Genomic DNA, 27,844 nt, shown 5'->3' on the forward strand with positions numbered 1-27,844 from the left:
CTTCCAGCATCTGAAAGAATCAAATTAAGATTAGCTTGTATATGTTTCAGTTCATTGAACGGTCTTGCACCATTGTACCTTTCTGACTTCAGTCACCCTGCCCTGGCTTGCATTCTTCATCTGACACATGCATGTTTGAAATCCCATGTTACAGATGCAAGTCCCATTGTTTCGGAACATTTACACACTATGGCCCTTGGTTTTGGAAATCTCTACCACAGAACATCAGACACTGCTCCTCTTTAAAATCTTTCAGGTCTAATCTTAAAACATTCTTGTTCAAACAGTATCTTAAACTGTAGATCATTCTCTCCCAAAACAGTCTTTATGTGTGTGCATTGATGTGCTTATGTAAAGGTTGGGGTGCTGGGTGTATGTGAGTTGTAAGTGTTGTTACACTCTTTAATATTAATTCTAGTTGGTATCTTGATATTTTATTATGTGGGTGAAGTGAAAGAGCTGTGTGACTCATAATTTTAATAAGTTTTGCATCTTAACATTTTACTATGGGAGTGAGTTGAGAGAGCTGTGTGAGTCGCAAGTGATGTTACACTGTTTTGAAATGGTAAGCGAGTTGTATCAAATCATATTTTTTAATGTCAATTCAATTTAGTTCATAAACCTTTGTCTGCTTCAACCAAAACAGAAAATTATCTTTTGGCTCACTCAAAATGCCTGCCAGCAAATACCAAAGTGAAAAACGAATGAGTAACTGACACACGCTTCCCTGATCATCATGCACACATCAGTTATCATGTAACAAGAAAAACATTCTGGTAAGATAATATTGATTCTAAGATAGAGTGAAAGAATTGTGTGTGTGTGTGTGTGCATGCTTGCGTGCATGTGTGTGTGCATGCACGCCTGTGTGAGTGTGCCTGTGTGTGCGCTCATGTGCGTGTGTGTAAATTTCAATCATCATAAAAATAAAGAAAATATTCAGTAATATAATTATAACATTTTAAGAGACAACTGCCCATCAATAAATATCAAATTGAAATGTGAATGAGCAACTGGCGCACACTTCCTTTATCACAATGCACATATAAATTATTATGTCAAAAGAAAACATCTGATAAGAAAAAAAAATGATAAAGTGAAAATAATCAGTCATATAAAAGGAAAGTATTCAGTAAGCTGTTTATAACATTGCAAGTACAAATGAAATGAAAATAAACAAATAGCCCATACACGCTTCCCTTACCGTAAGCAGACATCAATCATCATATGAAAAGAAAATAAAGACATATTTATCTTTTAAGATGTGAAATCATAGTTGAAAGGTCTAAAACCAGCACCAAGACCACAAGTATGCAAGAACCCCACTCACACCCCTCCACAGCAAAACAAAACACCATGCATTCATACATAACTTGCAGGGTGCATGCGTGTGTGCACACACCCACATGCACATGCACACACACACGCACGCACGCAAGTGCACACGCGCGCACACACAGTGCCTCCCAAAACCTGGAGGGGGCAAGCTGGTGTTCTCTTGACCCCCTCCCGGGGGGGTCACTACCTTGTCGTGGTCGGGAGGCTTAGTGGCCAGTGATCGAGCGAGCTATGTCGGCGGGGGCATCAGTGCTTCTGGGGGTTTGCTGCTCTAGTCCCAGATCTTAATTCACAGCCTACATAGCCATTGTAGCTGTTCAGGCTGAATAAGTGGTGGTTTTTGTACTGATGCCCCTGATAGGGTGTGAGTGAGGCCCAAACTAAACCTGACCCACTGTCCCTTTTGCTATTCTCTATTCTTCTTTTTACCGCCTCTTTTCTGTCCTCAGCTCCCCATCAAGCCTTCTTTTCCACATTCTTTTTTCTCTGCGGCCTTCTTCAGGCCCGCCATGTTTGCCGTGCGGCGTGACCTGTGATGGAGGGGAATGAGATCCTGGGGATTGAGAGAGCACGCTGCTCTCAACACATCCCTTTGGCTCGGACCTCTCCTAAGACAGGCGGCATACATTGGCCCGTGTGTGTCAATCGGCTACCCCTTCGTTGGGCTGGGTCAAGACTGGCAGTTTGGAGGCTAGCGAGGATAACCCCCGTAGTGCTCGGTTCTCTGTCCCCGGGAGCTGGGCATGATTGGGGGAGAACACGTTGGAGCTAAGCTGTTAGTCGTATATCCCTCCCGAAACCTGGAAGGGGTCAAGCCGGTGTTCCCTTGACCCTGGCCCCTAAGTTGGACCCCATGGTGCGTGGGTGGGTAAGGGAGGGATGAATATACAATTAATAAACCATGAATTCCAAACAAACACACACCCCTAAACTTGGCAAAAGAAGGAGACCAGGAACAGACGACTCGGACTCTGATTCGGAGGTCGGTGAGACCTCTGGATTTTGGCCGTCGTGGCTTGTGGTGGAGGGCGTTGATGATGACAAGCCCTTGTCGGCTCTCAGCCCCTTCGCTGTCCAGAAGGGCTTCCAGTGTCTGGCGGGATCACTGAAATCTATCAAGAGGCTGAGGAGCGGAGCATTTCTGGTGGAGACAGAGTCTAAAAGGCAGACACAGCTTCTGCTCAAGGCGACCACTTTTGTGGATAGGGCGGTGAGGGTTTCCCCTCACAAAGGTCTGAACTGTTCAAAGGGGGTTATCAGATGCCCGGAGTTGAGAGGAGTGTCCGAAGCAGAGATCAAGAGCGAGCTGTCCTCTCTGGGAGTGACCAACGTTTACAGGGTGACAGTAAGGAAGGGGTCGGACAGAGTCCCGACCAACACATTTTTCCTCACCTTCTGCTGCCCAAAGGTCCCCAAGGACATTCAAGTCGGATACCTGATGGTGAATGTAAGCCTGTACGTGCTGTCCCCACTAAGATGTTTCAAATGCCAGAAATTCGGACACGTGCGGGACCGATGCAAGGAGGAAGAGGCGTGTGGCACCTGTTCAAAGGCGGCGCACCAGGGTGAATGCGTCAGTCCAGCCCGTTGTGCGAACTGCGGAGGCGGCCACCCGTCCTCATCAAAAGACTGCCCTGCCTGGAAAAAAGAAAAAGAAATCCAGAAGGTGAAGATGGAGAAGAAAATTTCTTTCTTTGAGGCACGTAAGCAAGTGGAGGCCGCTTTGCCTAAGGTGTCTTATGCCTCTGTCGTCAGACCCAGGATGGTGGACGTCGCAGTTCAGACGACGTCCACAAGGATGCAGATGGACGACGTGCCTACCTTGATAGAACTGTTTGCCTTGGGTGGAGGCGCCGTGTCCACCCCTTCCCATCCTGTACGGCGGTCCTCAGGTGCTTCTGGGCGGGAGCGGAAAGCCTCGGGCAGAGGCACGTTGTTCGCCTCCTGTCCCCCCCACCCCACGGCCCCCCTCGCCCCGCCTCTCGTCTGCCTGGCCCTCAGGCTGGCGGGAGCGGCCACAAACCCCCCGTACCTCCAAAACTCAAGGAGGGGAGGGTTGCGGCCTCGGCAGGATCGGGAAGAGCCGAGGTGGTAGATATTCCGGCTTGGTCAGAATCGGAAAATAGTTCCAAAAATAGATACGCGATCTTGGCCGACCTTGAGCCACTGCAAGCAGAGGAGCAGGGGGTAGCGATGGAATAGGTTGCTGCTTTTTAAAAAATTTTTTTAACCTTTTTAATGGAAGTGATCCACTGGAACATTCGTGGGTTCTACGCCAATTTCCAGGAACTTCAGCTGCTTTGTCGTGCCTTGAAACCTTCAGTGCTGGTGCTGCAGGAGACTCTGCAAAGAGATGGCAAGGTTTTATCTCTCTCTGGTTTTAACTCCATTTTTAAACCCGTTCAACCGAAGCAAGAGGGATTGACGGGAGGTGTCGCTCTTTTTATACACAAGTCCCTTTTATACAGTACAGTTCCTTTAAGCACCCCTTTACAGGCGGTGGCAGTCAGAGTCACACTTGAGAAAACCATCACTGTCTGCTCTCTGTACCTTCCTCCTTCCGTCCGTGTTCTGAGGCAGGACCTCATGAACCTGGTCAACCAGCTCCCACGACCGTTTCTACTGTTGGGCGACTTCAATGGCCACTCCCCACTCTGGGGAAGTGAGATGACATCAGCCCGAGGTCTTCTTTTGGAAAACCTTCTCTCCGATATGGACCTGTGCTGTCTTAATGACAAGTCACCCACTTACCTTCATCTGTCCTCTGGAAAGCTCTCGTGTTTAGATCTGTCGGTCTGCGATCCATCGTTGGTCCTGGACTACAAGTGGAGAGTGCACGACGATCTGCATGGGAGTGACCACTTTCCTGTCGTCCTCCGCCCCACAGATGGGGAAGGTGACTCTCTGCCTGACCGCCTGTATTACGACAAAGCAGACTGGAGTTTTTTTACCACCAAGATAAGAGCGGAGCTGCAGGAAGAAACAGTATAGAAAAGCAAGGACCCTGCTGATGCTCTGACTCGGATCGTTTTAGATTGCGCCAAAGCAGCAGTCCCATTGTCTACCTCCAAGCCTCAGGTTCCTAGAACGCCCTGGTTCAACGCGGAATGTCGGGAGGCCCGCAAGTCTCGGAAGAGAGCGCAGCGACGCGTCTTTCGGAGACCGGAGACCGATAGCGTTCGATCCCATCAACAGCTGAGGGCGAAAGCCAGGTATGTTTTTAAAAAGAGCCAGAGGAAGTCATGGAGAGATTTTTGCTCTTCCTTAACCTCCAACACACCCAAGAAGAAAGTGTGGAGGGTTTTAAAAAGAATTAAGGGCAAAAGCGTATGCCCGACCTTTCACCATCTTAAACTCTCAGACGCTCTGGTCACAGAGAAGAAAGCAGTTGCCAATTTGCTTGCCTCCACAATAGAACAGAACTCGAGATCTGCTAACAAATCTGCTCGCTTTCTTAAAACCAAAAACCTGTCGGGAAAAAACACCATGTAACTTCTTTTCCGACAACACAGAGAATTACAACCTCCCTTTCACAATGAACGAACTTAAATCTGCCCTTCAGACCTGTACGGATTCCTGTCCAGGAATGGACGAGGTCCATTATAAACTCCTAAAGCACCTTCCCCAAACCTGTCTGGACACCCTGCTTAAAGTTTATAACCACATCTGGGTCACAGGCTTTTTTCCACCCTCCTGGCGGAAAGCCCTCATAATCCCGGTGCCAAAACCAGGAAAAGACTCCTCAAACCCCGCCAACTACCGCCCAATTGCACTGACCAGCTGCGTCTGCAAACTGATGGAGAAGATGGTCAACGGTAGACCGATGTGGAAACTAGAGACCGACGGCCTTCTGGCGAAAGAACAGTGCGGTTTCCGCAAGCATCGCTCTACCATTGACCATCTGGTCCGTCTGGAAACCACTGTCAGAAATGCATTTGTAAACAAACAACATGTGGTGGCCATATTTTTTGACTTGGAGAAAGCTTACGATACCACGTGGAAATTTGGTATTCTTTCCGACTTGCACAAGCTCGGCTTCCGAGGACACCTGCCTCAGTTCATCCACAATTTTTTACAAGACAGACAATTCCAGGTGAGACTCGGCACCACCCGGAGCTGGGTGTCCCGCAAGGGAGCATCCTGTTGCCGGCTCTTTTCAGCATCAAAATTAATGACATCGTTCAATCCGTTCAGAGGGGATCGGACAGCTCGCTGTTCGTAGATGATTTTGCCTTATATGCAACCGGCAGCACGTACGCCAGCATCCAGCGACGGCTTCAGCTCTGCGTCAACAAGATCCAGTGTTGGGCGGAGGAGAATGGCTTCACGTTTTCGTCCTCCAAAACTGAATGCATCCATTTTCATAATTTTCGCCAGTTCTATCCGGACCCTGAAATCCGTCTGGGAACATCCACCATCCCGGCGGTCAAGGAAGCCAGATTTCTAGGGGTCGTCTTCGATCAGAAGCTGAACTTCCTCAGCCACATTAAACAGCTGAAAATATCTTGCCAAAAAGCCCTTAACATCATCCGAGTTGTGGCACACATGAACTGGGGTGCTGATAAGAGAACTCTCTTGCACCTCTACAGAGCCCTGGTCCGGTCCAAACTGGATTATGGAAGTGTGGTATACGGCTCGGCCAGACCATCCTATCTGAAACTGTTGGACCCTGTACACCACCAAGGGCTCCGTCTCAGCTTAGGTGCTTTCCGCACCACCCCTGTGCACAGCCTGTACGCAGAGGCGGGGGAACCGCCTCTTTCCAACCGCAGACTGAAGCTGACCCTGAACTATTATCTGAAATTGTTCTCGGAACCTACAAACCCTGCTTACGACGCTGTATTCAACAACCCTTTCGATAAGAAATTTACAGACAACCCAAACTGCATACCTCCTCTCGGACTCCGCATTCAGCCGCACTTAGAAAAGGCCGATCTGGATGTCGGTGGCATCTCGGATTTCTCTAAGTTCCCTGACAGCCCTCCGTGGACCTTTACAACACCTGAGGTCCGATTCGATCTGGCCTCATACCGTAAGGACACCACCAGTTCTCTGGCCTACAGAACCTACTTTTCGGAACTGTGCCACAAATTCCCCACTTTTCAAAGCATCTTCACTGACGGTTCCAAGTCAGAGGACAGAGTCGCCGCATCTGCGTTCTGTCCCGCCTTTCCTGACCGGCCCTCAACGGAACACATCCTGTCTGACAGCTCGGTGTACACCGCGGAACTGACCGCACTGGTTCTGGGGTTAAAAATGGTTCTCTCTTCGAAACAGAAGAGATTCATGATCTTTTCCGACTCCTTGTCAGCCCTGGAGGCGATCGCCTGCAGGAATATCACTCATCCCAAACTGCTGGAATTTTATGAAACTTTTAATCTCGCAACGAAGAAAGGATACGAGGTTGTGTTGGCCTGGGTTCCCGGACATGTTGGCATTCGTGGTAACGAAAGGGCGGACCTGCTGGCCAGGAACGCTGTAAAGAAAGAATTGTCCAGATCCTTGGTACCCTATACAGACATGAAGCGAAAGGTCAACACTTACGTTAAGGATCTTTGGCAAGAGGAGTGGAACACCCAGACGGACAACAAGCTCTTCCAGATCCGTCTGGACCTAAAAGAGACCCTCCCTTCGGGGGTGAAGAACAGAAAGGAGGAGTCTGTGCTGTGCAGACTGCGTACGGGGCACACTTTTTTTACTCATTCTTACTTGTTGAAGGGGGAGGAGGCCCCTCGATGCATTCCCTGTGACGAGCCTCTCACCGTGAAACACATGCTCCTTGACTGTTGGGATCTGCATGACGTTAGACGCAGACATTACACAGCGGTTTCTTTGAAGACTTTGTTTCGTGATGTCCCTCCGTGGGCGCTGATGGACTTCTTAAAAGAAGTGAACCTTTTTAACCAGATTTGAAGGTTTTAAACTATGGAAGTTTTTTTTTTAACTTTGGAGTGGAAAGTTTGAAGTGGTGACTCGTTTTAATTGGTTGTTTTTTTATCCTTGTAGTAGTTATTGACGCGGCGATAGCCTTGAGATGGCCTTAGTGGTCGGCGAGGCTCTAAGCACCATAATTTCATTTCATTTCATTTTGCCTAATACTATGACTGTAGTTTCTATGATTCAAGCCCCCAGACCATGACACTACGATCGAGTAAAGAAAAATGACGATTTTGCTGACCACAAAACCTAATACACACACACACACACACACAGAGCAAATGCCAAGAAGCGCTGCACATAGTTGTCTCTGAAGAATTTGTCACTGAGGATAAACTTTAATAGCATTTGATGTCAGTACTTTTTTTCCTTATTTCTGTGATAACATCAGTCAGTGGGGCGGCTGATCCGTAGATTCTTCTGCTTTACCTGCATGTAGTGTTATGTTTTGTTCAAACACATGTGCGGCCTCTATCATCAGGATGTGGGTTCATTTCACTATTGCCATTGTTTTTGATCATACACACACATACACATGCACACAAACGCGTGTGCGTGCCTTAACAGACACCATACATACACAGATAGACATACAAATGCATAGATGTGCACACACATTTTACTATTGCATACATACATACACAGATATACTCGCAAACACATGTACACATGCGTGTGTGCGCACACACACGCACAAACACACATGCTCATGCACATACCGTCCACATACTTACACAGGCGTACACATGTACACACATACACACACACACGCACGCACGCACACAGAGACACACACAAACGTGCGCGCACATACACACACAAGCACGCACACACATATACACAGATGCGTGCACACATACATGTACATGCACGCGTGTATGCACACACACATATACCATCCACACACTTGTACAGATGTTCGCACGCGCACACACACACACACACACACACACACACAGGCTTGCATTGAAAACAATTCACGCACGCACGCACACGCATATACGCATGCACGCACGTGCGCACGCTCTCATACACACACACACACGCGTGCACGTGTGCAACACACATTTCTTCAGGTTTTTTCTTTCCTCAGTAGCTCCATCTTTGCAAGAAGTGTAGCTTATGGGTGGTTTAGAGTCACACTTGCATACTTTTCTTTACAATAAGATACAGAATTGTATTATATAGATTGTTTTCATAACAGAAATAATGTGGTTTGTTTTTAGCTTTGAATGAAACTGTAATTGTCTTTTGTTTTATTCTGATGCATAATGCTTTTTTTTCTCCATTATTAGATCTTTTGCTATGCTGGATACTGCAGTCATGAAACTAAAGGTCCATCCTGTGAGAATGTTCAGTTTGGGTGCCAGATCTTGTTCTTTGAAATTATGTTTTAGTGTTTATAGGTAAAGATCCCTCCTTTTTTGTCTGCTTCTTGATTTACGCAGAATTCACCATTATTCTCCCCCAAATAACAGTCTTTAGAAAATATAATAGTACGGTAATTGTGTTCAGGTTTGATGCTCAGTTTTGTTTAGCCTGCATAGTATTTTCAGGCGTCGGTCTGGGCAGAAAAAAAGTTCAGGCTTGAGTAGGTCTCTCTGCTTGCACCCCTGTATCAGGGAAGACACCAAAAATTAAAGAATCATTTATAATTTTTGTTAATGCAGGCAAAAGAATATCCATACACATACACAACAGTAATGGTGTGGGAAGGGGGTCAAGGTCACATGTTTTTGGAGCAGACTTTCTCAAAACACTGAGTACATCTTTCTCTGATACAGGTATAAAAGCAACAAAAGGAAAACACTAAAATTCTTTTCCCAAGGGATGTGACACAACTGACTGTGAATCAAATTCTTTCCCAAGGTTAACATTTTTTTTAGCAGAAAAAATCCGAGAAGATGTGAAGCAGTACTGAAGATGGATAGATAGAAGGAAGCAAAGAATATTTTTGTTCTGCCACAAAGCTTATTTGTAATGGAATATAGTTCTTTGCTTGATTTAGCTTCAGAGATCTTGGTGTTGAAAAAGTCTTGGCATTGTGCACAAGAAAAGTAACAAAGTTCTTGGTTTTCTGGTAGATTTGCTTGTAAACAGTTAAGCCAGATACCTTCCATTGTGTTTACACATGTCACATTAACATATCCTTCAAGGAAGTTAGGATTGGTTCGGTATTCATGAGCAATTTTGTTTTATACACACACACACACACATATATATATATATATATATATATATATATATATATATATATATATATATATATATATATGAAATAGCAGTGTTGATTTATTTTCAGTTTTGTTTCTCTTATAAATCCAATATAAGAATTAAAAGACATTTGTATTCTTGTTTATTCATGATAATGTCACTGAGGCTGTGAATATTGAACGTGGACAAATTATTCCAGACGTGTCTCAACCAAGATGTCGTTATATAATTCTAACAAATTTGATCCATCAGTCCTCTTAAGCATATCACTGTACACAAATTAAATGTGATACAAATTTGCTCATGCCTGTGTCATGTGAAACTAAAATTTTATTATTTGACTAATCACTTTTAAAGTTAAGGGTTGTTTACGTACTTCACCATGCATTGCTAAATTTGTGGCTTCTTTATAGACTCCCAATGTTTGTTTAGAAAAGCTTAAATGAACATGTTCACGTGAAATTTTCTAAATGATCATACAGGTTTTCAAAAGTTAAATTAAAGTCTGCTTTTTCACAAGTCTGGAACCATATTTCTGCTCCTTACACTAGGATAGGTGAAGCAAGAATGTCAAATGATTTTGATATAGTATGTATGTTTATGTTTCCATTCTTGAAAATTCTTTTAAGACTATGAGATGCTTTATTTCCTTGTTTTGTGAAGTGCTATGTAGCCATGTAAAATCTGCCTGATTTATGGAATATTATTCTTTGATATTTATACTGTTCAGTTGTTTCTATGACTTCAGTTTCATATTTAAAAAAAATGTTTGAGCTCGTGGTTCTGATTTCTAAAATATGACTACTTTAGTTTTGTCTCTGTTGATTTGAATACTTCATTGTTTACACTATACCTTATCAGTCTAACTCAGCTGGCTTAGTTTTAGCTGTAGGCTATATATCTAGTTTTTGAAAGTAGTACTAAGTTATCAGCATATAAAAGACAAGAGATATTTTGATTTGGAGACAAACTGTTGATGGATCGGTATCTAGAAACCAGTCAATGGTATCATTTATAAATAAGTATATTGAATAATGTGGGGTTCAGTGTACTTCTCTGTAGTACTCCTCCTCAAACATATTGAAGGGAAGAATCCATTTTCATTTTAACTCAATATGAGTGCACACTTTTGTGTTTGCATACACACACACACACACGCACATGCGCACACGCACACACACACGCACACGCACACGCACACACACACATATATATATATATATATATATATATATATATATATATATATATATATATAATTGTTGTTTATTTATTTATTTATTTATTTATACCTTTTATGAAATTGAAGTATCTACCTCGTATACCAATTTTTGTAGTTTTGTGAACATACCTGCATGTGAAATGTTGTCAAAAGCATTTTTGAAGTCTACAAAACATACATATAATCTGTTCTCTTTTTTTTTTCTTTTTTTTAAAAACAGTACTGTGTAATCAACTTGTTGGGGTTTTTTAACACAAAAATATGGTCCTTAGTTCTAAAGCTTTTTCTAAATCTGGCTTGTTCCTTTGCCAGTAAACTGTTTTGATTCTAAGTAATTTTTCAATGTGCTGTTGAGGATAGGCAATTAGATTACTTGAAGAGTAATTGATAGTTATTCCTTTTGTCCTCTTTATGAATTGGGATAGAAATACCATTTTTTTCATAAATCCAAATAACATCCTGTTTTCAGAACATAACTAAATACAGATTTGATTCTGGGAAGTAAGTCTGGTAAGACCACATTTAATTTAATTATCTCATTTCTGACACCATTTATGTCCGGTGATTTATTGTTCTACAAATAGATTAAAACTAGTCAGATGAAAAATGCACAATAACTGTCGATAGACAGAACACACACACACACACTCACACACATCACACATCACACATCACACACACACACACACACACACACACACACACACACACACAATCTAAATAGTTCTAAAGATAGTGGTATTTAAAGCATACAATTTATGTTACAATAATTCTTTGTTTAAAATGCCCTTTTGTGTTTGATTGAAAGACACACACAAATGCATCACTCTCTCTCTGTCTCTGGCAATGTGTCTTGGAGGGCTTAGGTAGGGGGATGGGGCGAGAAGGGGGTAATAATCAAGCTCAAGCAAAAATGAACCAGGGTCAGTATATGTCTGTCAGGATTTCAGATGCTGATTCTTGGAGAGAGAAAAAGGATTGTTTCATTGCACTCATGGAACTGTGTGATTAGTCATTGTACAATGCAAAAGATGATACACAAGATAACAGAAAATGATAATCAAGAAACAGTCTGCAAAAAATCGTTGAAAGTCAAAATAAGAAAAATTCAGACAGATATTCAGGAAATCGGCATCTGAAAGGTTTGAACAGGGAGTATGTCTATGTTCCTCCAGGTTCAAGTTCCCCAGGATTTATGTGTCCCACCGTTGTATGTCTCCACAACTTTTTTGGAATTTCTGTATCCCCCAGGTCAATGTTCCCCCAGACTTTCCACACATTGGATAAATCAACTTTATGGCAGAAAACATCGAATTATTTGAGGTGTTGATAAGTCAACCATCGTATTAGTTGACTATTTTTGGCGGTCCCTAGGGGATTGATTTATCCTGGGTCTGCTGTATGTGTTGTTTTTTCATGTGCAGAGGTATGTCATTATGCACTATTGCATATGCATTGTTTCATGTACAGTGCTTTGAGCTGATTGCATGGGGAGTTTGCGCCATATAAGTACTATCTATTATTATTATTATTATTATTATTATTTCAGGATCAGATCAAGTGTCAGTACTACGACCATCCAGTCCTGACCGCCAGTCAATCAGTGTGGCCAAGCGAGGTTGTTATAGGAGTGCAGAAGAGGCCTCTATTCTGGGATCCAGCCCCAAGTAGGTGCTTCTGATGGTTGGGATTACAAAACAAAATAAAAACAACAGCAACAAAGGAAAACATCTTTGTTTTTGGAGTTCAACCATTTTGCTCCACAGAATACCGGACTTTTTGAAGATGAAGTCGTTTGCTAAAAATAAAAATAAAACGAAAAAAAGAGATAATGATGGAAGGTTTAGAATCCTGAGTGCAAATAATGATTTTGTATTTTCAGAAAGCGTTGGACTTGGAATATGAGGGTCCCTGGTTTGAATCTTGGTAACAGCTCCTGGTGGGTAAAGGGTGGAGATTTTTCCGATCTCCCAGGTCAGTTGTTCACATATGTGTAGACCTGCTTGTGCCTGAATCCCCTTCGTGTGTACATGCAAGCAGAAGATCAAATACACACGTTAAAGTTCCTGTGACCCATGTTAGCATTTGGTAGGTTATGGAAATAAGAACATACCCAGCATGAACACCCCCGAAAATAGAGTATGGTTGCTTACATGGCGGGGTAAAATCAGTCATACATGTAAAAGCCCACTTGTGCACATATGATTGAACGTGGGAGTTGCACCCCATGAATGAAGAAGAAGAAGAAGAATATTTTCATAGTTTGAAAAAAGTAAGAGCAGTCATCTTAAGATCTCAACTGTTTCATGTTTTGTGTATTGATTTGGCTTGTAGTTTGATTTTTGCATATTTAAATAGTAACAAATATTGAAATGATGAAGAATCAACCTTTTTTTTTTGTTAACCTCTTGACTGCTCTGTTGATGTACCGCATATGTCATAATTGTTGCTAACCAATGCTGTGTTGATGTGCGCCGTACGTCATTATACAGTGTTCTTTCTTTCTAGCCACGCATTGCAGAAAATAGTCTGCTAAACGTTGAATTAGCTCCCTTGAGAGCTCTTTCTCTCCTGAGTACCATAAGCTAAAAATATTCAGCTCATTATCATATTTATGGTGGAAGATTTGCAAGTTTGTACAAAGCACAAGTTGTGTTTGCAAAGCCATGGCTGCATGCAGACAACCCCCAACACTTGAACAAGTATTGGAAGAAATCTTTCAAGATTCAAATAGTAGAGTTGAAGATTTTGGACCGAATGAGATAGAACTGCCTGAAGTTGATGCTGATGATCCCTATGCAGACACGGAGGGGGATGGGAGGAGTAGGTTGCACGATGAAACTGAAGACAGACGAAGCTCAACAGATTCAAGATGCAGGTGTGTGTTCACGAGGTTTGTCAGTTTATTATTTGCTTTCTCTTTGTTGTAACAATGAATATAACTGCATTGTGTATGCTTTGAATGTGTTAGCTGTGGTAAGTAGCTTCGTCAGTCATTGATCAGTCTGTGTGAGAGAGACAGTCACTGTGTGGACTGTGTGTTACCGAAATACAAATACAAATGTCAAAACAACACTGTGGACTTGTTTACTTCAAACAAGCTCAGGGGGCAAAGGTTAGTCACTGTTCTGTTGCAAGGGAAACTGGCTGCTGCTGTCAAGCTTTGTTACAATGTGAAAAACAGTCCTTTTAAGATGACCCTTTGATGTTGATTTAAGTCGCCTATGGTGATGCACTGTCTCGCTGACTGAAGTCGCCTGTGGCAGCAAAAGAGTTAGAGGAGAGCACGTCTCACTTGCTTTGTCCCTGAAGTTTGTGGTCTGCCACTTCCCCCACAGTGAAACAGACATTGTATATCACTGTATCCAGTTTGGTCCACATTCATATATACTACTTTATGGTCATTTTAAAAAAAAATTTACTTGTTTTAATGAGTATTCTGGTCAAGTCTGTCCACACCATTCATATTGACAGCATAGGCGGCCACTGCTGGGGGCAGGGAAACTGCGACAGTCCCTTATTTCCGGCATTGTCTGGCAGTGACGCCTGAGTTGTTATGAGGTGGGTGTGCTGTGGAGAGGAAGACCACCATTCTGTTGTCTTTCCATGATGTTGTTTCCATGTCACCACATTGTCGCCAATTAGCAGTACCACAGGGAAGCCAACATTTTGCCTTGGTCCTTACCAGATTGCTTGGGTAGCCAATATGGTTAGGTCGCATTGTGCCTCGCAGGTATGCCCCTTGCCCAACAGGTTCTTTACCAGCACAGGTGAGGCATAAAAATTGTCTGTGAGGAAGGACAACATAGCCAAAGTTCTGAATCAGTTTGGTCAAACCAATCACAACTTGAGTACTGAGCCCTATCAGTTTGTTCACCTGCTGCCTGTGCTTACCTGTGTACACCTCCATGTTATAGCACTATGCTGTCTTTGCATCGGCAAGTACCCACAGCTTGATGCCAAACTTGACAGGTTTGTCATTCATGAAATATTTGAAGACCAAATGGCCATTGAACAGCACTGTCACTTCACAACTGTCACATTTTGGGAGGGAGCAAATATATTTTTGAAACTGTCCCTTTGTCCAGAATGTAATGAAGTTTGTTGAGTCGGTCACTCCAGACAACGGGTGTGGTCGGATGAACAAAATACTGAATCTGGAAGATTTGGCCTTGACTTACTACATCACCAAACAAAGTATGGGGAAGAAAGTGTCTTACACTTGTGCTCCAATAAAACCTGTCTCTGTCAAGTCGCACAATGTCTTTTATTATCAACAGTCCATAATAGACTTTGATTTTTTCCTGTGTGATGGGTTTCCACTTACCTGTCCACTCACCTTTATTTTTTGCTGGCTCCTCAGTGCATTTGTTTGTGGCATTATCTTTTGTGAAGTTAACCACAGAACTAAATACTTCATCTGATTAAAACAGCTGAAAGCACTCCAATGCTGTCATTGATGCATCCATTACATGATCAGGTTCTGATTGCCAGTTGAATGTCATCCTGGTGACAGGGTCAAATGCAACATAATTATCACTCATCCGCTCAAACCTTGGTAGCATGTAAAACAAAGGGAGGTTTTCATCATCCAGCTCCTCTCCACTTTCATCATCACCTGTTATTTGTGTTTTTGAAGTGGCACCTAATTGCACTCCATCCTTTTCATTCAGTTGTAACAGATCAAAATCATCTGGTAAAGTGATGTAAAATTCACCATCAGAAAATTGGCCAGAATCTAAATTTTCGATGCCTTCCATTTTCCATGTATGTGTGTTTGGTCTGCAGTTGCACACCAGTAAGAATGTAGTGACAACCACTTTCCCATGGCCTGTGGAGGGGCATCCATTTCATTCATACACACAGCCCTGCAAAAGAGACACAGACAAGGATATATGATGCGCACTGATGATGAAACTCGCACTGAGTTCAAAGTCCTTACTGCTAGAACAGATTTTCCAGGCCATAGGATGGCATGTGTCCAAAAACCACTGAATGATGGCATGGATTTTGGAATCTTTAACATGGATATTTGATCTTCTGCATGTGTGATTGACATGAAGGAGGTTAAATCACTAACAGGTCTGCACTTATGTTGATCAGTGATATCAGATAAAAAGAAGAAAAAAAAGATTTTCAGCCTTAAAACACTTGGTGCTGATACCAAGATCAAACCCAGGGCCTTCAGATTGAAAGTCCAATGCTTTGACCATTCAACAGTTTGCCTGTGACAGTAGTAATTAGTATGAATACTTTCTGTATGCTTACAGTATACTGACCATCTTTCATTGTATATATATATATATATATATAGTTGTGGTTTGTTCATGAATGTTTCTGAAATTCATCATCCTATTTACCGGGTGTTAATTCATCTGGCATTAGAATAATTTTATGTTTGTCTAAAACTTCTTCTGCTTTATTTTCAGAAGCAGGGGAAATAGCAAACTGGTGCAGAATGTTTCCATGTCCTGGGACACTGCTGACAGTGCTGCCCTTGTTTTGGTGTCCAATGCTGACCTGAATGACCTTGAAACAGCTGCTGTTTCCAGTGTGCCCAGAACATCCATCACTTGTCAGGAACAACTGCTGCCTGCTCAGCTGCGTTTGTCCAAGGAGAAAGGCAACCAGCAGTCCAAGGCGGATGAGCTGGGGACCAGAGCCACAAGCAGAGGATGGTGGCAGAGTCTAGGCTGATGAAAGGTAAAGTGTCCATGCCCAAAACTGCTGTTAACAGAAGACCAGGATCTGGAGGAGCAGGGATGGCAGGTGGACACACAGGTTTGTTACCAGAGGATAACAGTGGGACCTCTTCACCAGAAGATGGTAACGTTGTTTCAAGACATTCAGACACTCCTGCACTTTCCCTTCTTTTCCCGCAAAAGGTGGGACAACAAGGTGCTCCAGGATCTCAGCCTTTGGCAATTCCAGAAGATTCTTCCAGAGCTAGTGGTGTTATGGTGGAGGGGGATACCCACCATGCTAGCCATCCTGCTTTTAGTCACCAGATTGGTGATCTTTCCTCAGACAGTGACTGGGCAGCAAAACAGATAACATCCAGAGAGGGTAGCATTGCCAGCAGTCGTAGTTCTGGAGATTTCTCTGACCATGAGTCCCATAAGATTCACCAAGATCATAAAGGTAGGGAGTCCCAAAAGCAGTCATCTCAAGCCACTGAACCTCACAGACTTCAGGCTCCTTCTTGGACTCTTGGTCCACCCCATTCACAGCCAGAGGAATGGTCATGACAAGGTAAGCACACAGTGAATCGTTTACAGAAAGGAAGTGAGGAACAGAGGAACATGGATTTTGCTGAAAGTCAACAACAAATGGAGGCAGGCAATATCCGATCTGCTTTTCTGCGGAGATCAAATAGTGGCTCTAAAAAACCACTTTTGCCCCAATTCCCACAGAGACCACATGGCAGGAAAGAGCACAAAGGAGTGCTCAAGCAATACCTGTAGCCACACAGTCAGATTCTGCTGTCAGTAATGGAGAAAGACCCCCTGTGTCAGAGCTTTCTCAGCTGAGACTGAAACTGGAAGAAAAACGAAGAGAAATTGAGCGGAAGAAACAGCAGCAAGAGGTGCAGAGTGCTAAGATGAGGCAACGCTTGGGAAAGGCGGCATTCATGAGAGTTATTTCCAAGAAGGAAGAGTCTGGAAATAGCATTGGTACCCTGAGTGGACATCCAGCTTTGTCAGCATGGACAAGGTCCAGAAGGATGGAGGACGCCACCAAGTCTTCCCCCTCACTCAACCAGAGAGTGCTCCAGGACAAGTTGGATCAGCTGGATTCTGAGGAACCGACTCACCCAACCACTCTCAATACTTCCTCCTCCTCCTCCAACTCCACCTCTGCCTCTCAGTCCCCCTCCATTTCAGGACGCTCATTTTCTCGAGAAGGGATTCGGCAAACCTTTGATGGTGTTCGCCGTCGCTGGTTTCATGGCAGTGATCCTGAAGGGGAACTAATTTATTCCACAGATCAAACGAATGATGCTGAGGGTGTCAGCCAGCTTGGCTTTGACATGATGCAGAGTTGTCCTCCCTGCATGGCATCATCACTGTTTGGGTATTCCTCTTATGGTTTAGAAGAAGGGACTGTGGATCAGGAACAGGATAAGCTTAAAAGCAGTGTCCTTTCATACTCACCTCCCAGAGAATCAAGCCAGTCTCCCCACAGAACTCCAGAAAAAAGGGTATCTTGGGCAGAAAATAAGAAACAGAAAGACTATGATGAGTCCTTGGACAAACTGAATCGTAGTTTAACGGATCTTCAGGGAGAGATCAAACGATTGACCTTACAGCAAAAAGATGTGTTCTCCCCCATCCACTTATCGGAAGAACCACCAGGGTTCAGTGTATCAGTTCAGCAGGATCCTTCTCAACCATCTCCCATTTCAGCAAGTCCTCAGTGTGCAAAAGGCCAGTCCCAGCACTTATCATCTGCCCCCATGCTTCAAAAAGCATTTCCTGCACATGACCCCAGAACAGCTGATTCCCTTCCCCACTCATCTTCTCCTCTAATTCCTAGGTCTCCACAACTTCAAAGGCACAGTGACTCCTTGGAGGACTCTTTGGCTGATGGTTCCTTTGTGTCATTTGGTGAGGACACTTCTCACCAATCCAAACCACAACTCAGCACCAGTGGTGTAAAAAAAAGGATGTAGAGAGTGACTCTCACCAGGAGGGGAAAAGTGGCTGCAACAGTTGTGGTGGACAGTGACTCTGGAAGTAGCAGTGTCTTCACAGTCGAGTATCATCCACTTCACAGATGCGTCTTTGGGTGTGTTGCTCTAATTACCTGACCAACACTGCAAGTGTCTGTATCTCTTGGGCCTGGTTGATGCTAGGATATCATTATGAAAGGAAGCGTAGTGTACAGTCTTGTCAAGTAATCCCAAACCAAAATGGACCTCCACAGCAACATCCTCCTCCTCCTCCATCATTACCAACATAAACATTGGTGAAGTGGATGATACTGTGCCCTCTGTTTTGGCTGTGATTTCTTGATGGTCCTCTTCTCCTTTCATGATTTTGTGCAGTGTTCATATTCTTGCTGCTATGTGCACTCCTGCACATTTTGCTCCAGTGTCCTTTTTTGCCACAAGTTCTGCATGTTGACTCATATGCTGGACAGTTTCATGGTGCATGGCTTCCACCACAATTTCTGCATGGCTTATGTTGCTGGTTTTGTACTTTGTAAGTTTGGATGGCATCAGTTGATGGTAGGGTAGGTTTCAAGTTATTCGTCTGGTGCATGTGTGCTAAACTGGCTTCATGTACTCTGCATATATGATTGGCTTCTTGGAGAGTAAGTTTTCCATCTTTGGATAAGAGTTTTTGTTGGGCTTCTGGGTACTTGATTCCAGCAGTGAGTTGTTCAGTCAGGCACTTTTCTGCTGCTTTAGCATTTTGTCATCTTGCATTTCTGTATTTTGGTTTGGCATCTCGTGACAAAATCATCAACTGTTTCATCAGACTGTTGGTGATATACTCGTAATTCCAGCCTGTGAATGTGGAAGGTTTTTTTTTTTTCGAGTGCCAGTTTCAAATTTTTCTTTCCTTTTTTTTTAATCTTTTTTTTAAATTTTTATCTTTGATTTGTTTATCAGTCAGTCCCCAAGTGTTGAACTTGCATATATCGTTGCATGCACGGGCGGCGGTAAAAACAGTGAAAACAGATCGTAATTTTGATTTAATTTATGGTAATGTCAGTCATTAAAGCTTCATGTCTGTTCAGTCAGAGCTTGCAGAACAAGAAACGAAATAGTAAAGTCAGAATTTTTACCTAAAGCTGCTACAATATCATTTATGAATTTTTTTACAGTGTCATCAGATGACAATGTGCAGATACGGCATTGACGGTGCTGTTGAGTTCTAATGTTGAAGGTGGAACAAAGTTTGATCCGTTCAATTAGATGTAGCGATCAGTGTAGCAACATGTAAATATTGGACAAAAGTCTACTTATTTAACCATTTAACGTTTTTTGGGGGGTTGCCAAAGATCTGTCTGCTGCCACCATGTAAAAAGTTCATGTTAGACAGGAGTCAACATTGGTGTTGAATGATAAGGTTAACTGACATTGAGAATTGGCCATCCTTAGATTCAGCCGTTGCTGCTAGGTCAAAAGGAACAAGAGTACTGCGCATGTTCAAGCAACGTTATTTACAGAAGTTAGCAGAGTGTTGCTGTGGAATCAAGTATCATTACACTTCTCCTTGAATAGGCCAGAGGTCTTTGCAGTCAAGATGGTGGTCTGCAGCACTGGCTTCTGTTCTTGGTTGGCCAGGATGTGTTTTTTCCACAAAATCATTGTCGATCCATTGGTGGGTCAGGTCCAGCTTAACTTTCGCCGCCAGGTTTTGGTGTGAAAAAAACTCTCCACTGCCAAATATCTTAGACTCAGTGCTCTCAGTCACACTATTAGGTTCATGTAGAAAAATCCACTTCAATAGGAAAAACAAATACAACTGTACGCTGGAAAAAATACAAAAAAATGGGTGGCGCTGTAGTGTAGCGACACGCTGTCCCTGGGGAGAGCAGCCAGAATTTCACACAGAGAAATGTGTTGTGATAAAAAGAAATACAAACGCAAATACAAATGTCAAAACAACACTGTGGACTTGTTTACTTCAAACAAAGTCAGGGGGCAAAGGTTAGTCGCTGTTCTGTTGCAAGGGAAACTGGCTGCTGCTGTCAAGCTTTGTTACAATGTGAAAAACAGTCCTTTTAACATGACCCTTTGATGTTGATTTAAGTCACCTATGGTGATGCACTGTCTCGCTGACTGAAGTCGCCTGTGGCAGCAAAAGAGTTAGAGGAGAGCACGTCTCACTTGCTTTGTCCCTGAAGTTTGTGGTCTGCCACTTCCCCCACAGTGAAACAGACATTGTATATCACTGTATCCAGTTTGGTCCACATTCATATATATACTACTTTATGGTCTTTTTTTAAAAAAAATTTTTTTTACTTGTTTTAATGAGTATTCTGATCAAGTCTGTCCACACCATTCATATTGACAGCATAGGTGGCCACTGCTGGGGGCAGGGAAACTGCGACAGTCCCTTCTTTCCGGCATTGTCTGGCAGTGACGCCTGAGTTGTTATGAGGTGGGTGTGCTGTGGAGAGGAAGACCACCATTCTGTTGTCTTTCCATGATGTTGTTTCCATGTCACCACATTGTCGCCAGTTAGCAGTACCACGGGGAAGCCAACATTTTGCCTTGGTCCTTACCAGATTGCTTGGGTAGCCAATATGGTTAGGTCACATTGTGCCTCGCAGGTATGCCTCTTGCCCAACAGGTTCTTTGCCAGCACAGGTGAGGCATAAAAATTGTCTGTGAGGAAGGACAACATAGCCAAAGTTCTGAATCAGTTTGGTCAAACCAATCACAACTTGAGTACTGAGCCCTATCAGTTTGTTCACCTGCTGCCTGTGCTTACCTGTGTACACCTCCATGTTATAGCACTATGCTGTCTTTGCATCGGCAAGTACCCACAGCTTGATGCCAAACTTGACAGGTTTGTCGTTCATGAAATATTTGAAGACCAAATGGCCATTGAACAGCACTGTCACTTCACAACTGTCACATTTTGGGAGGGAGCAAATATATTTTTGAAACTGTCCCTTTGTCCAGAATGTAATGAAGTTTGTTGAGTCGGTCACTCCAGACAACGGGTGTGGTCGGATGAACAAAATACTGAATCTGGAAGAATTGGCCTCGACTTACTACATCACCAAACAAAGTATGGGGAAGAAAGTGTCTTACACTTGTGCTCCAATAAAACCTGTCTCTGTCAAGTTGCACAATGTCTTTTACAGTCCATAATAGACTTTGATTTTTTCCTGTGTGATAGGTTTCCACTTACCTTTCTTCTTCTTCTTCTTCTGCGTTTGTGGGCTGCAACTCCCACGTTCACTCGTATGTATACGAGTGGGCTTTGACATGTATGACTGTTTTTACCCCGCCATGTAGGCAGCCATACTCCGCTTTTGGGGGTCACTTACCTTTCCACTCACCTTTATTTTTTCCTGGCTCCTCAGTGCATTTGTTTGTGGCATTATCTTTTGTGAAGTTAACCACAGAACTAAATACTTCATCTGATTAAAACAGCTGAAAGCACTCCAATGCTGTCATTGATGCATCCAGTACATGATCAGGTTCTGATTGCCAGTTGAATGTCATCCTGGTGACAGGGTCAAATGCAACATAATTATCACTCATCCGCTCAAACCTTGGTAGCATGTAAAACAAAGGGAGGTTTTCATCATCCAGCTCCTCTCCACTTTCATCACCTGTTATTTGTGTTTTTGAAGTGGCACCTAATTGCACTCCATCCTTTTCATTCAGTTGTAACAGATCAAAATCATCTGGTAAAGTGATGTAAAATTCACCATCAGAAAATTGGCCAGAATCTAAATTTTCGATGCCTTCCATTTTCCATGTATGTGTGTTTGGTCTGCAGTTGCACACCAGTAAGAATGTAGTGACAACCACTTTCCCATGGCCTGTGGAGGGGCATCCATTTCATTCATACACACAGCCCTGCACAAGAGACACAGACAAGGATATATGATGCGCACTGATGATGAAACTCGCACTGAGTTCAAAGTCCTTACTGCTAGAACAGATTTTCCAGGCCATAGGATGGCATGTGTCCAAAAACCACTGAATGATGGCATGGATTTTGGAATCTTTAACATGGATATTTGATCTTCTGCATGTGTGATTGACATGAAGGAGGTTAAATCACTAACAGGTCTGCACTTATGTTGATCAGTGATATCAGATAAAAAGAAGAAAAAAAAAGATTTTCAGCCTTAAAACACTTGGTGCTGATACCAAGATCAAACCCAGGGCCTTCAGATTGAAAGTCCAATGCTTTGACCATTCAACAGTTTGCCTGTGACAGTAGTAATTAGTATGAATACTTTCTGTATGCTTACAGTATACTGACCATCTTTCATTGTATATATATATATATATATATGTGTGTGTGTGTGGGTTGGTTTTGATATTTAGTTGTGGTTTGTTCATGAATGTTTCTGAAATTCATCATCCTATTTACCGGGTATTAATTCATCTGGCATTAGAATAATTTTATGTTTGTCTAAAACTTCTGCTTTATTTTCAGAAGCAGGGGAAATAGCAAACTGGTGCAGAATGTTTCCATGTCCTGGGACACTGCTGACAGTGCTGCCCTTGTTTTGGTGTCCAGTGCTGACCTGAATGACCTTGAAACAGCTGCTGTTTCCAGTGTGCCCAGAACATCCATCACTTGTCAGGAACAACTGCTGCCTGCTCAGCTGCGTTTGTCCAAGGAGAAAGGCAACCAGCAGTCCAAGGCGGATGAGCTGGGGGACCAGAGCCACAAGCAGAGGATGGTGGCAGAGTCTAGGCTGATGAAAGGCAAAGTGTCCATGCCCAAAACTGCTGTTAACAGAAGACCAGGATCTGGAGGAGCAGGGATGGCAGGTGGACACACAGGTTTGTTACCAGAGGATAACAGTGGGACCTCTTCACCAGAAGATGGTAACGTTGTTTCAAGACATTCAGACACTCCTGCACTTTCCCTTCTTTCCCCGCAAAAGGTGGGACAACAAGGTGCTCCAGGATCTCAGCCTTTGGCAATTCCAGAAGGTTCTTCCAGAGCTAGTGGTGTTATGGTGGAGGGGGATACCCACCATGCTAGCCATCCTGCTTTTAGTCACCAGATTGGTGATCTTTCCTCAGACAGTGACTGGGCAGCAAAACAGATAACATCCAGAGAGGGTAGCATTGCCAGCAGTCGTAGTTCTGGAGATTTCTCTGACCATGAGTCCCATAAGATTCACCAAGATCATAAAGGTAGGGAGTCCCAAAAGCAGTCATCTCAAGCCACTGAACCTCACAGACTTCAGGCTCCTTCTTGGACTCTTGGTCCACCCCATTCACAGCCAGAGGAATGGTCGTGGCAAGGTAAGCACACAGTGAATCGTTTACAGAAAGGAAGTGAGGAACAGAGGAACATGGATTTTGCTGAAAGTCAACAACAAATGGAGGCAGGCAGTATCCGATCTGCTTTTCAGCGGAGATCAAATAGTGGCTCTAAAAAAACCACTTTTGCCCCAATTCCCACAGAGACCACATGGCAGGAAAGAGCACAAAGGAGTGCTCAAGCAATACCTGTAGCCACACAGTCAGATTCTGCTGTCAGTAATGGAGAAAGGCCCCCTGTGTCAGAGCTTTCTCAGCTGAGACTGAAACTGGAAGAAAAACGAAGAGAAATTGAGCGGAAGAAACAGCAGCAAGAGGTGCAGAGTGCTAAGATGAGGCAGCGCTTGGGAAAGGCGGCATTCATGAGAGTTATTTCCAAGAAGGAAGAGTCTGGAAATAGCATTGGTACCCTGAGTGGACATCCAGCTTTGTCAGCATGGACAAGGTCCAGAAGGATGGAGGATGCCACTAAGTCTTCCCCCTCACTCAACCAGAGAGTGCTTCAGGACAAGTTGGATCAGCTGGATTCTGAGGAACCAACTCACCCAACCACTCTCAATACTTCCTCCTCCTCCTCCAACTCCACCTCTGCCTCTCAGTCCCCCTCCATTTCAGGACGCTCATTTTCTCGAGAAGGGATTCAGCAAACCATTGATGGTGTTCGCCGTCGCTGGTTTCATGGCAGTGATCCTGAAGGGGAACTAATTTATTCCACAGATCAAACAAATGATGCTGAGGGTGTCAGCCAGCTTGGCTTTGACATGATGCAGAGTTGTCCTCCCTGCATGGCATCATCACTGTTTGGGTATTCCTCTTATGGTTTAGAAGAAGGGACTGTGGATCAGGAACAGGATAAGCTTAAAAGCAGTGTCCTTTCATACTCACCTCCCAGAGAATCAAGCCAGTCTCCCCGCAGAACTCCAGAAAAAAGGGTATCTTGGGCAGAAAATAAGAAACAGAAAGACTATGATGAGTCCTTGGACAAACTGAATCGTAGTTTAACGGATCTTCAGGGAGAGATCAAACGATTGACCTTACAGCAAAAAGATGTGTTCTCCCCCATCCACTTATCGGAAGAACCACCAGGGTTCAGTGTATCAGTTCAGCAGGATCCTTCTCAACCATCTCCCATTTCAGCAAGTCCTCAGTGTGCAAAAGGCCAGTCCCAGCACTTATCATCTGCCCCCATGCTTCAAAAAGCATTTCCTGCACATGACCCCAGAACAGCTGATTCCCTTCCCCACTCATCTTCTCCTCTAATTCCTAGGTCTCCACAACTTCAAAGGCACAGTGACTCCTTGGAGGAGGACTCTTTGGCTGATGGTTTCTTTGTGTCATTTGGTGAGGACACTCCTCGCCGACCCAAACCACAACTCAGCACCAGTGGTGTAAAAAAGGATGTAGAGAGTGACTCTCACCAGGAGGGGTCTGAAGGAGTCTCACAGCTTCAGGGAAAACTGGCTGCAACAGTTGTGGTGGACAGTGACTCTGGAAGTAGCAGTTCTGATTCTTATCATTCCTTGCCAGGGGGTTTAGCAGAAGAAGGCAGCCATGTGGATGTGGACAACACTGTTCAGCCTATGTCTGTAAGTGATTTTCCATGTGTTTGTGTGCTTTATACATTCTTGATTGATTTTAGACTACGGGTTTGTGCTTGTCTTTTTTGATGGACTCTGTGTATGTCTTTTCTTTCTTTTAACATCTTTTCACATTTATATTTTTAGATGTGTGTGTGTGTGTGCATGTGTGTGTGTAAATTAGAATCATAATCAGAATCAATTTAAATTGTCAATTAAACCCTAACATGGTTAACCCAGGTTCATCTGTCACAGTCCCAGTGCCGGCAGTTCACAGGGAACCATCAATGTTTCCCTTATCCTTAGCATGAAAGACACGCATACCACACACAAAAAGTATTTTAAGTTAGCAAGAAAATAAAATGAAATATAGAACAAGAAATTGAATTATTTCTCCATACTATGACATTTTGGCAATAGTTACAGACAAATTTTCCAGACATTCCTACAAGTTTGTCTTCCAGTATTAGCTGACTGGTTTTAATAGTATTTGGAAGGTATTTTGGTTGAATTTTGTGAAATGAATTCTTCTCTGATTTCTTTGTATAGTTCGCAGCCATCTAAGAAATGGTATTCATCCTCAGTTGTTTGACATTGTATGCATAGTCTCATTTCTTTTATTTAAATGTTTTAAACAATGGAAGGTTTTTAAACTTTGAGTAGAAAGCTTAAAGCGGTGACTAGTTTTTATTGTATTTTTTTACCCTTGACTTGAAGTAGGTACTAATGTGGCGATAGCCTTGAGATGGCCTTAGTGGTAGGCGAGGCTCTCTGCACCATAATTTGAATTGATTTGATCATTTCTTTTGGGATGTTAAATAACTTCCCTTTTCTACTGCGAGATCATGACAGGATAATCTTAATTTGCACAGTGACTGTTTTTGATTATAACGATATGATAATAATAATGTGCATTCATATAACGCCCTTTCTCTCTAAGAGTAAGAGCTTAGGTTGCTTTATGTGGAAGAAAAAGTTACAAATTACATGAATCATTCATGACCGTCACCGTCATCGTCACCGATCCCACAGATTCCGAATCCTTTGGGGCGCCTTCAAAGCTTTGTCAACCACCTTTCTCCAGTCCTCGCGTCTCTCGGCCGCTCTCAGGGTGTCTCTCAGCTCCATGTCTGTCCACTCTCGAATGTTGTCCTCCCATCTCTTCCTTTGTCTGCCTCTTCTTCTTCCTCCCCTCACTGTGCCTTGTAAGATTGTTTTAGCAAGACCAGAGGAGCGTGTGACATGACCAAACCACTTCAGTTTTCGTTGTCTGGCGAGTGTTTGAAGGTCAGTGTAGGGCCCGATTTCATTGCGGATGCGTCTCTTGACTTCTTCATTCGTGAAAACCAGAAATACTGTCAAGAATTGCCCAGACCACAGCCGCAATGACCAAGCTCAAACCCATCTGGAGAAACAGAAAAATCGCCATCAGTTCCAAAATCAGACTGATGCGCTCTCTTGTCATGTCTATCTTCTTATATGCATGTGAATCATGGACCCTCACAGCGGACTTAGAGAGAAGAATAAGAGCTGTAGAAATGAGGTGCTTCCGAAGACATTCATGACCACTCTTTCTCAAAACCCCTCCCTCCCATGCCCCTCCACTCTCCCTCTCTCATTTGTCATGTATCCAAAGTGAGCTGACATAGATGGTATTGGAGAAGAAGTAAGCTGAGAGTGCTTATAGGGTAGATAGGTTTTGAAAAGATGATATCTTAGTGAAGACCGAAAGGCAGAGATAGAATCAGATGCACAAATATGATGAAGGTTGTTCCAGATAGGAGCAGCAAAGAGGAAAGAACGTTCACTATGGGATCTTGTATTGACACGAGGAAGTTTCAAAAGGTAACAGTCAGACTCAGAGGAAAAGTGGAGAGTTCTTGAGGGAGTGTAAGCACTGATAAGATCAGAAAGGTATATAGATCCTGCAGAGTGAAAAGTAGAACAGCAGAGACATGCAGCCGTGTATTTGATTTTCACTTCAGTGGGGAGCCAGTGTAGAGTGCAAAGGTGGGGAGAAATGTGATCAGTACATGGGACCCAGAGAGTCAGACGGGTCACATTTTTTTGAGGTTTTTGAATTCACTGAAGAAGATTATGTGGACAGCCTGTGAGAAGAGAATTACAGTAGTTGATTCATGACAGCACAAAAGCGGATATATATAAGAGTGTTTGTTGTTTCAACGGAAAGGTATTGACAGATAGAGTTAAACCCATGAAGTTCACAATTGACTGTGCATATCAGATTGACTACCTGAGCGTGCATACTGAGGTTTAAGTCAAGAATGACTCCAGGTTCTTTGCTGATTTAGAAAACTGAAAAGTGAACCACAATAGAGGCAGGGAAGGAAAGAGATGTGGACATTATTATAGAGGAAAATATCATAGCTTCAGTTTTGTCATCATTTAACTTCAGTTTGTTGAATGTCATCCAGGATTTTTAAAAAAAACATCAAGAATGCAGTCTTGCATTGAGTGATTGACTGAATCAGACTGTCTATTTGGTTTCGTTATGCACTTTTGTAGTTGAGTATCATCAGCAAAAGAGTGGTGAAGATCAGAATGGCCAGACAT

General features: G+C 43.3%; 2 protein-coding genes across 2 annotated transcripts in view; both read left to right on the forward strand.

The window, feature by feature from the left end:
* Window positions 1–16,408, forward strand: part of LOC143290761 (calmodulin-regulated spectrin-associated protein 1-like) — a 155,313-nt gene extending 138,905 nt beyond the window's left edge. Inside the window, exons 10-12 of the mRNA XM_076600273.1 lie at window positions 3,117–3,266; window positions 12,261–12,378; window positions 16,141–16,408. Of these exons, the coding sequence (XP_076456388.1) occupies window positions 3,117–3,266; window positions 12,261–12,378; window positions 16,141–16,408 (536 nt within the window). The remainder of the gene's footprint in view (window positions 1–3,116; window positions 3,267–12,260; window positions 12,379–16,140) is intronic.
* Window positions 16,409–16,473: 65 nt separating this feature from the next.
* The window catches only part of LOC143290762 (uncharacterized), a 120,732-nt gene continuing 109,361 nt past the window's right edge, over window positions 16,474–27,844 (forward strand). The window contains exons 1-4 of the mRNA XM_076600274.1: window positions 16,474–16,537; window positions 17,125–17,912; window positions 21,019–21,035; window positions 22,852–25,279. Coding sequence (XP_076456389.1) covers window positions 16,474–16,537; window positions 17,125–17,912; window positions 21,019–21,035; window positions 22,852–25,279 — 3,297 coding nt within the window. The remainder of the gene's footprint in view (window positions 16,538–17,124; window positions 17,913–21,018; window positions 21,036–22,851; window positions 25,280–27,844) is intronic.

The sequence above is a fragment of the Babylonia areolata genome, chromosome 16 (assembly GCF_041734735.1).
Source record: "Babylonia areolata isolate BAREFJ2019XMU chromosome 16, ASM4173473v1, whole genome shotgun sequence".
Classification (NCBI taxonomy): domain Eukaryota; kingdom Metazoa; phylum Mollusca; class Gastropoda; order Neogastropoda; family Buccinidae; genus Babylonia; species Babylonia areolata.